The sequence below is a fragment of the Mobula birostris genome, chromosome 3 (genome assembly GCF_030028105.1).
Source record: "Mobula birostris isolate sMobBir1 chromosome 3, sMobBir1.hap1, whole genome shotgun sequence".
NCBI lineage: Eukaryota > Metazoa > Chordata > Chondrichthyes > Myliobatiformes > Myliobatidae > Mobula > Mobula birostris.
Window position 1 is genome coordinate 95,705,553 of NC_092372.1, and position 13,700 is coordinate 95,719,252.

At 44.4% G+C, this 13,700-nt stretch overlaps 1 protein-coding gene across 1 annotated transcript in view; it reads right to left on the minus strand.

Moving 5' to 3' along the window:
- LOC140195187 (N-acylethanolamine-hydrolyzing acid amidase-like) overlaps window positions 1-13,700 on the minus strand; it is a 36,141-nt gene that overhangs the window by 11,110 nt on the left and 11,331 nt on the right. Inside the window, exons 4-8 of the mRNA XM_072253103.1 lie at window positions 8,008-8,098; window positions 5,697-5,773; window positions 4,894-5,066; window positions 4,022-4,084; window positions 3,865-3,931 (exon numbers count right to left, since the gene is read on the minus strand). Coding sequence (XP_072109204.1) covers window positions 3,865-3,931; window positions 4,022-4,084; window positions 4,894-5,066; window positions 5,697-5,773; window positions 8,008-8,098 — 471 coding nt within the window. The remainder of the gene's footprint in view (window positions 1-3,864; window positions 3,932-4,021; window positions 4,085-4,893; window positions 5,067-5,696; window positions 5,774-8,007; window positions 8,099-13,700) is intronic.

A 13,700-nucleotide genomic window follows, 5' to 3' on the forward strand; every position in this document is an offset into this window, starting at 1 on the left:
ATTGCAGAGAGACATTGATAGGATGCAGAAGTGGGCTGAGAAGTGGCAGATGGAGTTCAACCCGGAGAAGTGTGAGGTGGTACACTTTGGAAGGACAAACTCCAAGGCAGAGTACAAAGTAAATGGCAGGATACTTGGTAGTGTGGAGGAGCAGAGGGGTACATGTCCACAGATCCCTGAAAGTTGCCTCACAGTTGGATAGGGTAGTTAAGAAAGCTTATAGGGTTTTAGCTTTCATAAGTCGAGGGATAGAGTTTAAGAGTCGCGATGTAATGATGCAGCTCCATAAAACTCTGGTTAGGCCACACTTGGAGTACTGTGTCCAGTTCTGGTCGCCTCACTATAGGAAGGATGTGGAAGCATTGGAAAGGGTACAGAGGAGAATTACCAGGATGCTGCCTGGTTTAGAGAGTATGCATTATGATCAGAGATTAAGCGAGCTAGGGCTTTACTCTTTGGAGAGAAGGAGGATAAGAGGAGACATGATAGAGGTGTACAAGATAATAAGAGGAATAGCTAGAGTGGATAGTCAGTGCCTCTTCCCCAGGGGCACCACTGCTGAATACAAGAGGACATGGCTTTAAGGTAAGGGGTGGGAAGTTCAAGGGGGATATTAGAGGAAGATTTTTTACTCAGATTTTTTCAGGAATGCACTGCCTGAATCAGTGGTAGAGGCAGATACACTAGTGAAGTTTAAGAGACTACTAGACAGGTATATGGAGGAATTTAAGGTGGGGGCTTATATGGGAGGCAGGTTTTGAGGGTTGGCACAACATTGTGGGCCGAAGGGCCTGTACTGTGCTGTACTATTCTATGTTCTAAGTTCTAATTGAAACACCTTGACTGCCCACAGTTCTCTATTTAAATAATTTCGTGAATTCTAAAACCAATTGGCTGCACCAGTGATGATTTGGTGTGTCATATTAAAAGGGGGGGGGGGGCTGAATACTTCTGCAATCAATTATTTTGCGTTTTATATTTGTAATGAATTTAGATCACTTTGTAGAGATCTGTTTTCAATTTGACAAAGAAGAGTCTTTCTCTGTTGATCAGTGTCAACAAAGAACAAATTAAATCCACTGTGATTTAATGTTGTAAAATAATAGAACATGAAAATTTCCAAGGGGGTTCAGTACATTTTGTAGGCTCTGTAACTCCCTATGCAGCACCTCGTTATTCGGCCTACCTATGTCATTGGTACCTACATGGACCAGGACATCTGGCTTACACTTTCCCACTTAAGAATTCTGAGGACTTGATCTGAGATATCCCAGACCCTCGAACTTGGGAGGCAACATACCATCCAGGAATCCTCTTTTCACCACAGAACCTCCTGTCTGTTCCCCTAATGAATCCCCTATCACCACAGCATACCTCTTCTCCCCCCCCCACTTTCCCTTCTGAGACACAGAGGCAGACTCAGTGCCAGAGACCCAACCATTATGATTTTCTTGTTAGACCAACACCACCCCCCCTCCAAACATATTCCAAAGTGATAAACCTGTTGTTGATGGGAATGGCCAGAGTGTTATTTTGCACTGGCTCCTTTTTCTTTTTCCTTAACCATTCTTCCCCTTTCTGACTGTCACACGGTCTTCTGTCTTCTACACAGTGGGTATAACTACCTCTTATCTATCACCCCTTCAGCGTCCTGAATGATCCAGAGTTCATCCAGTTCCAGCTCCAACTCCAACTCGTTAATGCAGATTGTTAGAAGCTGCAGCTGGATGCACTTCTCGCAATAATAGTCGTCAGGGATTCTGGATGTCTCCCTGTCCTCCCACATTCCATAAGAAGATCTTTTCGCTATCCTGCCTGGCACCTCTTCTGTCCTAACTGCGCAGATATAAAGAAGGGAAGAAGAAAAAAAAACTTAACCTCAAGCTTTTCTTTTCTCTGACTGAAGCCTCGAAGAGCTAAAGCCTCAAGATCTCCACTGCGCTTGCCCCTGCCTTCCATTAACTTGTTCTTGTTGAGCAATTACAAATGCAGATTAGTCGCTATCCAAAGCTCTACTACGCTGCTGCGACCCACTTGCTGCTGCCTTTTCTATTCGGGCAGTGGACCTGATTGAAATGCCCTCCTCTCAATCTTCCAAAGTCCAGATTGGTCACTGGACAATGCTGTATTATGTGTATAATATATATTTTATTATATATATAGTTGTATATCTATGTTAATATATACTATAACAATTCCACCCCACTTGACTTCCTATTCAACAACCAAGAAATATTAAAAACTTTCATCAAAATTCCACCACCTGACATGCCTTCCCTCTCTGCTCCTTTCAGAATTCTGAAGGGATTGTTCACTTTCTGGCTTCCTAGTCCATTCTTCCACCTTGAACAGCCACTTATCTTCTCAAGATTCTTCCTGTGCAACCTTAGAAGATGCAGCACCTGCTTCCTACCATCAGGGAACCCAACAGTCCTTGAAAGTGAAGCAGTGATTGAATTACATTTCTTCCAATCCAATGCATTGCATCTGGTGCTCACTACATGGTCTGCTCTACACTGGAGAAACCTAACATAGTTCTGTTCCCATCACTCTATGGGTTTGCTCCAGATGCTCTGCTTTCTTTCCACATCAAAAGATGTACTAGTTTCAATTGCCACTATAGGTTGTCCCTTATATATAGGTGAGTGTCAAAATCTGAGAGGGATCTGAGGGGAATAAAATTGGATTAATGTAGGATTGATATAAACAGATCCCTGATGGTTAGCACAGACTCCGTGTGCTGCAAGGCCTATTTATATGATTTACGATACTGAGACAATCCAATCCATCATATTTATTGCACTTCCTTTACTAAAAGTCCATGTGTACAAATAGGAATAAGATACTCCCAATCCCGGACATGAGTGGTGGGGTGGAGATACATCTCTACCAAAGAAGGAGTAAGGTGCTCCAACCCTCCACTAACTTGCAGGTCACCCTTGGGCAAGGTGAAGCACCTGATTAGCCCCCATTCAGGGTCACAAGAATCCATGGGAGCAGGTGGTGGATGGCCATATGAACAGCTGGTTCATATCACAAGTGCTAATTATGGGATCACTGACACTAGGCAGATGATCTCTGAATCTACTGATCATGGCTGGAGCCACCCATCTTGTAGAGGCTCTGCCCAGAAGGCGGCAATGGCAAGCCACTTCTGTAGAAAAATTTGGCAAGAACAATCATGGTCACCATGATCGCCTATATCACACAACAGGCCACATAATGATGATAATGAATCCCAGTCAATCTAAGAATATGAGGCAATGATCCAGAGGTGTGGCAGTTTGAGAATTTGAGTTCAGTTTAAAAGAAATTGAAGTAAAAAGCAGGAAGCAACAAAAATGACAATGGAACTTTCAAACCCAAACTAGTTCACCAAATCAGGTTAGGGCAGCTAATCCACTGTCCTTATTTGGTCTGGCCAACTCCATCACTGCCTTCAAAAATGGCCAAAACAAAAAGACAACAAATATTGCTTCAAGGGGAAAACTTAACACCACTTCCTCAGAGCAACCAAAGATGGACAATAATTGTTGGTCTTGACAATGGCATCCACATTATCAAATACAAGTAAAATTGGTCTCTGTCTTGAACAGCATCATAAATAATAATGCCAGAGGAAGGAATCAGAGGACATTCTGTACCTGGGGGTCAAAAACTAAAAGGTAAAAGTAATAAAAATTCACAAAAAGGAAATGATCTAAGTAGTACAATTTATACAAGTACTCCTTTTGGAAGTCACAACCCCAGCCTATGCTTTAATTTCCTTTCACCTTTGATTGACATGTGTGTTCACAATAATTAACATTCATCCCTCATCTTGGACTCTAATAATAAATAGAGTTGGATTCCACTGGGACTCACCTTGAACAGTGTATTTACATTGATGTTCTTCTGCGTTGTAGCATTTAGAGCACGAATGGTTGGTGTCCTTGAGAAAACAAAACAAATATGTAAATGCAAAAGCTGTATCAGATGGGGGTGCAATGATTCAAAGGTTTGAAAGCATGGGAATGTTCACCTTCTGTCATCCAATGGAGGTGGAGGTTTCCAATGATCGTAGTTCGTCTCTACCCTGTACCATCTACGTAAATGGGGAGGAAGAAACATAACTTCACCATTCGGAGTTAGATGAATCTAAATAAAAACAACTTATTCACTAATCTGCTGGGAAACAGACCCTGGGTATTAAATTCTCTAAACCTGAACCATTAACACAATGCTTATGGAACATATGAGTGTGCTGCCTTGATAAGACTCCTAAATGTAGCCTGAGCAGCATACCAGGAGATATGGCAAAGATCAACAGCAGACTGGTGTGAGCCCAAGCCAAAAAAGCTGAAATACTATGACCATGACTTCTAATGTTAGAACAGTGAAGATGCACACATGGAACTCTATCTAAAGTCCCTCGAGGTCAGAGGTCTCATGGAGGACGAAGAATGCAGTTTAATTGATGTTTTAAATAGCAAGCTGTCAGAGGAGATGAGGAAAATAAATCTGATAGATCCATGAGAAGCAATACTTCTTTTCTGACCAGTGAACTTGCAAAATCTAACTGCATGCTAATTTTGTATCTTATGCTAGTGGTTGCTGTGGAGAGTTTTACAGCAGATAGAAGGCATTAAGGTAAATAAAATTCTCACCAAAGGATCAGGAATTAAATTTTACCTGGAAATATGTGTAAAATTCCTCTAAGCTTTGCCAGTTTTCAATTGCACAGGCCCTATTTATTTTGGACTTTTGTGAAGGAATTTCTAGAGAAGAATCACCAATTGCTTCTAGTAAATATTGCACCTTGCTGGCAGTTCAGCTGAACAAACCATCTAAAAGGAGAATCTCCCCACACATGTTGCCTGAATCTTAGCATTTATTGCTTTTTTATCCACTTACTGCCCTTTAGTAGACTTCAAAGGCCAGACGTCAACAGGCCCTTCAGGTTTTCTTGTTATAATGACACCTTCATTCGGCTTGACTCCACCTAATATGAAGTACACATTTGCAGTGATGGGAGTATAGGACAACCTCTTCAATGCAGCATGAAAGTCCACAGCTTCTGTAAGAGCCTGAAGAAACAAGAAACACAGACATCTTTTATTATTAGTTTAGAGTTTGTCATTTTCACACATTGTCAGTTCAATTCCCTCTCCTCATTCCACCTTGCTGGCTATGGGTGACTTCATAAGAACATGTTCAATGGTTACAATGCTCTTGGTATCATGGCCAGATTTTCAGTAAAGTATAAGAAACATCTAAAAAAAAAAGGACAGTAAAATGCTGGATTAATAAAATACAAGCTATTTCCCCTATTTATCTTGCTCATTGTATTTTATTGCCATTTAAATAATATAATTCAATAAATTTAAATCTTCTCAGATCAGCTATCAGATCTTACACCATCTGATGTTCTTAGCAGGCTGTAGGTTCAAGTACCTTGAGTGTGTAATCCTGGCTGAAACTTCAGAGTATTACTACAGGAGTGTATCACCCAGGGACTGCTGAACTGTCGTACCATCTTTCTAATGAAATGGTAAGCTAAGCCCCTCGAATTAATTTCAAACAATATGTCAGTATTGTTCACAGAAGAGTAAGTGTGTACCTGTCAACCAACATCAGGAAAGAACTTGCCTTATTGTAAATATATGATGTTGTTCATGAGGCCTTTTTTGTTAATGAAGTCAATGAAAATTACTTACATCTCTAATCACCCAGCTGGGAGAACGATTTCTCTTCAGAAAAGTGGCAATTATATCTTTCCAGCGCGCACCTTTAGCTGAAAGGAAATAATTACATAGAACTGACTTCAGTGTCATGTAAAGGAGGCTTGTTTGACTATTCAACCTGACATTACATATTAAAATACAAACAGCAAAAACGTAACAGCAGAACCACTAAAGTATTGCATTACTGTTTCTTATTTCTGTAAAATACAGTATTGTACTTACTCCTAGCCAAGAACTGAAATATAATTCAAACAGATGGAAAAAGCAGATACCTTACAGTAAAAGGCAGGACCTATGGAAGCAGTGATGTACAGAGGGATCTTAGAGCGCAAGTCCATAGTGCCACAGAAGTGGCAACATGTATGATAGGTTAGTGAAGAAGGCATTCAGCATGTTTGCCTTCATTAATAAGGACACTAAGTGTAAAAATCAAAGTTATGTTGTATCTGTGCAAAAGTTTAGTCAGGCCACATTTGAGGTATCATAAACATGAGCATCCACATCCAACACATCATCCTCTGCAACTTCTGCCATCTCTAAAGGGATTCTATCACTAAACATATCTTTGTCTCCTCACCCACCCTGCTTTCTGCAGGGATCGCTCCCTCCATGATTCTGTTGTCCAATTCATCCTTCCATGCTAATCTCCCTCCCGTCACTTATCCCTGCAAGTAGCCTCTCCTATGTTGGTGAGACCCGTTATAAATTGGGGGACTGCTTCTTTGAGCGCACCCACTCCATCTACCAAAAGCAGAACTACCTGGTGGTCAAACATTTTAATTCTGATTTCCATTCTTGTTCCGACATGTCAATCCATGGCCTCTCTTGTGCCAAGATGAGGGCACCCTCAGGCAATACCTTATATTCCATCTGTGTAACCTCCAAACTGATGGCATAGGTATTGATTTCTGCATCCAGTAAAAGAAAAATTCCCTCCCCCTCCCCTCTTCTTCTATTTCCCACTCTGGCCTCTTATCTCTTCTCACCTGCCTATCATTTCCCCTGGATCATTTCCTCCTTTCAGTTTTCCAACGGTCCACACTCCTCTCCTATCAGCTTCCTTCCTCTCCAGCCCTTTATCTTTCCTACCCACCCCGGCTTCACCTATCAATGTCTAGCTTGTCTTCCTTCCCTTCTCCCTACCTTTTTATTATGGCGTCTTCCCCCTTCCTTTCAGTCCTGTAGAAGGGTGTCAGACCAAAATGTCAAGTGTATATTTGTTTCCATAGATGCTGCTTGATCTGAGTTCCCTCTGGAGTTTGTGTGTGTTGCTTCGAAGTATCATATATAGTTCTAATCAACACGTTATATGAAGGACGTGAAGGATTTGGTACTGAAGATGTACACAGGATATTGCCTGGATTGGAGTGTGTTGGCTATAAGGAGAGATGGGACAAATTGTGTTGTTTTTGATGGAGCATTAGAAGCTGAGAGGTGACCTAATAGAAGCAAATAAAATTATGAGAAGCATAGATGAGATAGATAGTCAGAGTCCTTTTTCCAGGGAGAAATGTTCAATACCTGTATTGGAGGTCAGAGTTTATAGGTGAAAGGGGAAAGTTTCAAAGAAATGTGCAAGGCTTTTTATTTTATACAGAGAATGAAGATATGGCGGAAACGGATATGATGGTAATGTTTCAGAGGCATTTAAACATAATAGGCTGAGAAAAGAGGGCTATAAAACAGTAAAGGCAATGGGATTTGATTAGTTGGGATTATGATTGGCATTGTAGGCCAACGAGCTTGCTCCTGCACTATACCACTTTCTGGTCTATTTTGGTCTCAAAGTTCTCAAGACACACAAAGCAGAATTCACTTAACATTTTACAAAATCTATTGGAATTTTGGTAAATCAAGACATATCCACCGAGAGAGAATTGGATAGCTGCCTTCTACAAATAACTGCAGTTTGTTGGAAGAATATCTACTATACACACTTAATTGTTTTGATGTTTTTGACATGACTACATTTAAAAGACAACTGCGACCTGAGTGGAAGTGTACAGATCTAGTATTGTTAGTAGCAACTGGAAATAACACCATCTTTATATTTTGACCAATTCTATTAGTTACAACTAATGAAAATCCTCCCACACTGAGAGGAGTGGAAATCCTCTTGGAGCATAATGGAATGAAATCTATTTGGCAACTGGGGCTAATTCATATAACTTTAAACAACTTGTCAAATTTATCAAATACTGGATGAAGTTTATGGTATTGGGTTTACATAGCACTAATTCTAATGAGCAGGTTTATCAAGACAGAGTAACAAAGTTCAACAAACCTCTTGCATTTCCAGTAATGGAAAATTTACTTGGCTTTTGCCCAGTCCATAAACCTACAAAACCAAGGAATGTTGTCCCTGTGTAAACAATCTGAATTTTAAAAAAGGACACAGAGTTAAGACTTTGGCAGCAAGGAAAACAGCATTAAATTGTAGGATACAAGCAATCAGAAAATATATTATCAAAACCAGCTCATCAGCATGTCAGAAAATATTCCAGAATAGACTAAGATAATTATCACAGGAGATGGTCTGAATTAAAAGGAGTGCCAGCAAAAATTGACACGAGTTGAATTACATCTAAGTACACTTTATTCCTCTAGCAAACAAATGGTGACATCGTGTATAAGACCATAAGACATAAAGGCAGAATTAAGCTATTTGGCCCACCAAGTCTACTCTGCCATTCAATCATGGCTGATCCTTTCTTTCTCCTCCTCAACCCCATTTCCCGGCCTTCTCCCCATAACCTTTGATGCCATGTCCAATCAAAACCTATCAATCTCTGCCTTAAATACACCCAACAGCCTGGCCTCTACGGTGGCACATGGCAACAAATTCCACAAATTCACCACTTTCTTGCTAAAGAAATTTCTCCACATCTCTGTTTTGAATAAACCCCCTCTATCCTGAGGCTGTGCCAGCATGGGAAATATACCTTCTACATCTACTCTGTCTAGGCCTTTCAACATTTGAAAGGTTTCAATGAGATCCTCCTTCATCCTTCTAATTTCCAGCAAGTACAGACCCAGAGCCATCAAACATTCCTTGTCTGATAACCCTTTCATTCCTGGAATCACTGTTGTCAACCTCCTCTGGACCCTCTCCAATGCCAGCACATGAGGCCTCACCAGTGCCTTATAAAAGCCTCAGCACTACGTGTGTGTGTGTGTGTGTGTGTGTGTGTGTGTGTGTGTGTGTGTGTGTGTGTGTGTGTGTGTGTGTGTGTGTGTGTGTGTGTGTGTGTGTGTGTGTGTGTGTGTGTGTGTGTGTGTGTGTGTGTGTGTGTGTCAGACACCCACATATAAAAAACCTCCCGGGCAGGTGGCAGGGAAGAACAGTCATGTCAGAAGATCTGGAGGCGGGAGGCGGGAGGCGGGAGGCCGGGCCCCTCCGCGGGGGCTGTGCCACTTCCACTAGAGAATCCAGGTAAAATGGGCAGGCTTAAGATGATCCACAGAAAAACTACCCGGGATACCTCCAAAGCCCAGCGTAAAAAAACTTAAACCCCGTTTCCAACACGCGGGACGGGCCGTGAGAAGGCGGCCACAGGGAACCGCGATCTCCATCATGACTCACAAACACATATTTCGCCTCCAACACACCCAGCAACAGGCGCAACCGTGGCCGGCCATGCTGCGTCGTGGGCACCGGAGCAGAAGTTAATGGCGCTGTCCATAAAAGCCGACCGCCGCTGCAAAGCGTACCGTGGATGTTGGGAGAAACTCTCCCGGCAGCCGCAGGGGTTGCCCGAAAACGAGCTCCGCAGAAGAGGACTGAAGGGCCGCCCTCGGGTCCAACATGACCCACGGCAGTCTGTCTGTCCATGCGCGGAGAACAGTGCCACCGCTCGCGCAGACCGTCGGCCTGAGAGTGATAAGCCGTGGTCCGGTGCAGTTTGACTCCCAGATCACGGACAACAGCCCACCAAAGCCCAGACATAAACTGTGTCCCTCGGTCTGAAGAGATATCCGACAGGACGGGACGGGACGCGGCACCGAACCGGGCGAACCGCGCTCCACCTCCGCGGCCGAGATGGGACAACAGCGGCACTGCCTCCGGCCAACGTGTCGTCCAATCGACGATGGTGAGGAGGTGAGTAAAGCCGCGGGACGGGACAGGACGTTAACGGGCCAACTAAGTCCACATTCACCTGGTCGAAACGCCGCGCAGGGACCGCGAAAGGAGCCTCGGCTCGTTGATGCACCTTCCCGCGTCGACACGCCAAACAAGCACCGGCCCAGTCAGTCAGTCCCTGCCATCCTTCTTTAGCCCACGCCACACAAACTTTTCAGTCACCAATTTCTGCGATGCCCTCCGGCCCGGGTGAGAAAGCCCGTGAATCACATCGAAAACGCACCGCCTGGGTCGCCCCATTGACACATCACACCATCGTGAAATGCCGCTGTCACCAAAAGCAAGCGCCACCATTTCCAATCTGTGTCTGTCGAACCTGCACGCTCGGGCTCGAAACCCGATCTGCCGCCATCAGAGCGTAGTCCATGCCCAAATGGACAGCACCAGTGAAGGGCCAGGAATGGCAGTCAGTCAGCCACGAGGTTGCGCTTCCCCGTGACACTCTGGATCACCATGGTGAACTCTGAAATAAAAGAAGGATAGCGCTGCTGTTGAGCAGACCAAAGGTCAGAGGCCTTAGCCATGGCAAATGTTAGGGGCTTATGATCCACGAAAGTGGTAAATGAACGGTGTGCTAGGAGAAGACAAAAATGCCGCTCTGCCAAGTACAGGCCAAGAAGCTTGCGGTGGAATGTGCTGTACTTGTGCTCGCAGGGGCAAAGCTGACGGCTAAAAAAGGCAAGAGGCTGCCAAACGGCGTTGACCAACTGCTCATGCATTGCGCAATCTGACACATCCACAGTGAGAGCCACCGGTGTGTCTGGGAGGGATTAGCCAGCAGTGTTGCATTACACAATGCCTGCTTAGTATCTGAGAACACCTTGGACCTTTCCTATGTCCAGTCCATGACATGCTTGGCTGCTCTGCCCTTAAGGGCCTCGCAAGAGCTGAGCCGCTGTGGGGACAAAACAGTGATAAAAATTCACCATGCCCAAAAACTCCTGCAGGGCCTTAATGGTGACTGGCCAAGGGAAGCGCTTTATGGCCTCAACTTTAGCCGGCTGGGGAACTGCCCCTGCTGCATTGATGTGGTGTCTGAGGAAATTGACCATGGACAGTCCAAACTGGCACTTCGCCGGGTTGACGATAAGACCGTGCTGACTAAGGTGTTCAAAAAGGGTTCTCAAGTGTTAGAGGTGTTCACCCCTAGAAGAGCTGGCTACGAAAATGTCATCTAGGTTAACAAACAGGAATGGCAAATCCCTGAGAACATTGTCCATGAGGTGCTGAAAGGTCTGGGCCACATTCTTCAGCCCAAATGGCATTCAAAGGAACTCAAACAAATCAAACAGTGTAATAACGGTGGTTTTAGGTGATAACTATGAACGAGGTCCACCTTTGAGAAAATAATTTTCCCTTCCAGGCGGGCAGAGAAATTCTGGATGTGTGGGATTGGGTATTGGTCAGGGGTTGTGATGTCGTTGAGGCGGCGGTAATCGCCACATGGACAGCACTCACTCCTCCTGCCTTTCACATGACATGGAGAAGGGAAGCCCATGGACTGCCGGACTGCCTGACGATGCCCAGGCTCTCCATGCCGTCAAATTCAGCCTTGGTGACAGCTACCTTCTCTGGATTGTGCCGCCTGTGTGAACGGGCTGGGCCGGTGGTGAGGATATGGTGCTCTACCCTATATTTAGCGGTGGAGGAGGAGAAGGTGGGGTCAGTCAGGTCTGGGAACTCAGCAAGGAGGCCGAGGAAGTCGTCAGAGGCGGAAAGGATGCTGGACAACTTCGAAGTGCCGGTGGGGCTGAGTGTGCTGGAGACGGAGTAGAAAGTTTCTGCGTTGATGAGGCAGCGGTTCTGGACAAAAACAAGAAGGCTGTTGGCACAGAGTAAGTCGGCCCCCAGCTGGGGTGTAGACACTGCTGCCAACAAAAATTCCAGCACGACTTCTACCCTCTGAAGCACAACGCCATCTCACACTCACCAAAAGTCCTGATGGCACTGCTATTCGTAGCCTCAAGAGATGGTCCATATTCCCCAGTTCGTATGTCCAATTTCGATGTGGGCAGGACGCTCACCTGAGCACCTGTGTCACAGAGGAAATGGTGCCCGGAAACAGAGTCTGTAACAAATAACAAACTGCCTGACCTGCCGATGCCCATAGCAGCTAACGGGCACCGGCTGTTCTGTTTCCCAACTCCTTGAACCTGCAGGGTGTGTGGCATTTCTTAGCTCTTGTCCCAAACCTTGCGTTGTGGAAACAGGGTAGGAGACCATCATTGAGCCACAGCGAATGTCTCATGATCAGGTGGTAGCAAGACAGTGAATACGGCTGGCTCCGTGCTCGCACAGGCCCTCTTGGTGACAAAAAACACCTTGTTAGTCTCTCTCACTACAGCTCGGAGGTCTTTGAGGGGAGAGCCACCCAGAGCCGATTGGACCTCGCCTGGTGGTTGTTGCAGGAAAAGCTCTCTGAAGATGAAACACAGCTGATGTCCACCAAGGAGGGACAACATGTGGAAAATCAACTTTGACGGCTTGGAGTCGCCTAAGCCGGGCAGTGAGAGGAGCCGACAGGCGCAATCAGACTTGGAAAGTTTAAAAGTCTCCAGGAGTTGCTTAAGAGTCTTGTACCTGCCGACATCTAGGAGGTGCTGCAGGATGCTCATCACTCTGGTCTCCATAGAGTTATCTAACGCTGCAACATCTTCGTAATATTTTGTGTCGTTTTGCGAGATTCCCTGCACTGTAAACTGGGCCTTTGCCTGAGCGAACCAATTGACAGCATGTTCCTGCCAGAATTCAGGAACCTTGAGAGCAACAGGGTTTGTGGTCATGATTGTAAAATGAGCGAAATCACTCCAGAATCATCCGGAGGAGCGTCAGGGTCACCAATGTGATAAGAAAACCCCACCCCCAAAACTTAATAATGTACAACATAACACGTAACATACACAGCGAACTTAATCCTTAACAGTCTGGGTGAATTCTGCCTGATGAAATTAAGGAGTCTCTACAATATCATATTAACATTAAGTTTTATAATATTTTGGTATTTATCTATTTCTATCTCTGCAACTATGAAACTGTAAGTATAACAATTTCCAGCTAAACAAATTCACGCTTATAAGCATTTTAACAACAAAAAGATTATCTTAATTCTATATATGATGGTGTTAACCATGCTAAACAAATAAACCTGAGATAAAATTGAGATTTGCAAGAAAGGATTCTACAGATATGTCAAGACCAGGATTGCAAGGGACAAAATTGGTCAGAATGGTAACCTATACGTGGAGGCAAAAGGGATTGGGGAGATCTTAAATGGATTTTTTGCATCTGTATTTAATCGGGATATGGATACAGAGTCTTCAGGAGTGAGGTAAACAACAGTCATGGACGCAATACTAATTACAGAGGAGGAGATGTTTGCTGTCTCGAGGCAAATTAAGGTAAACAAATTTCCAGAGCCTGACAAGATATTCACGCAGACCCTGTCGGAGGCAAGTGCAGAAATTGCAGGGGCCCTAGCAGAGATATTTAAGTCATCCTTTGTGATGGCTGAGGTACTAGAAGATTTGAGGATAGTTAATGTTATTCCGCTGTTTAAGAAAGGCTCTAAAAATAAACCAGGAAGTTATAGACCAGTAAACCCTACATCAGTATGGGAAAGTTATTGGAAGGTATTCTATGGGACTGGACTTATGAGTATTTGGATAGACAGGGACTGATTAAGGATAGTCCCCATGGCTTTGCATGGTAGGTCCTGTCTAAACAACCTTATAGAGTTTTTCGAGGAAGTTACCTGGAAAGTTGATGAAGGCAAGGCAGTGGATGTTGCCTATATGGACTTTAGCAAGGCATCTGACAAGGTCCTGCTTGGGAGGTTG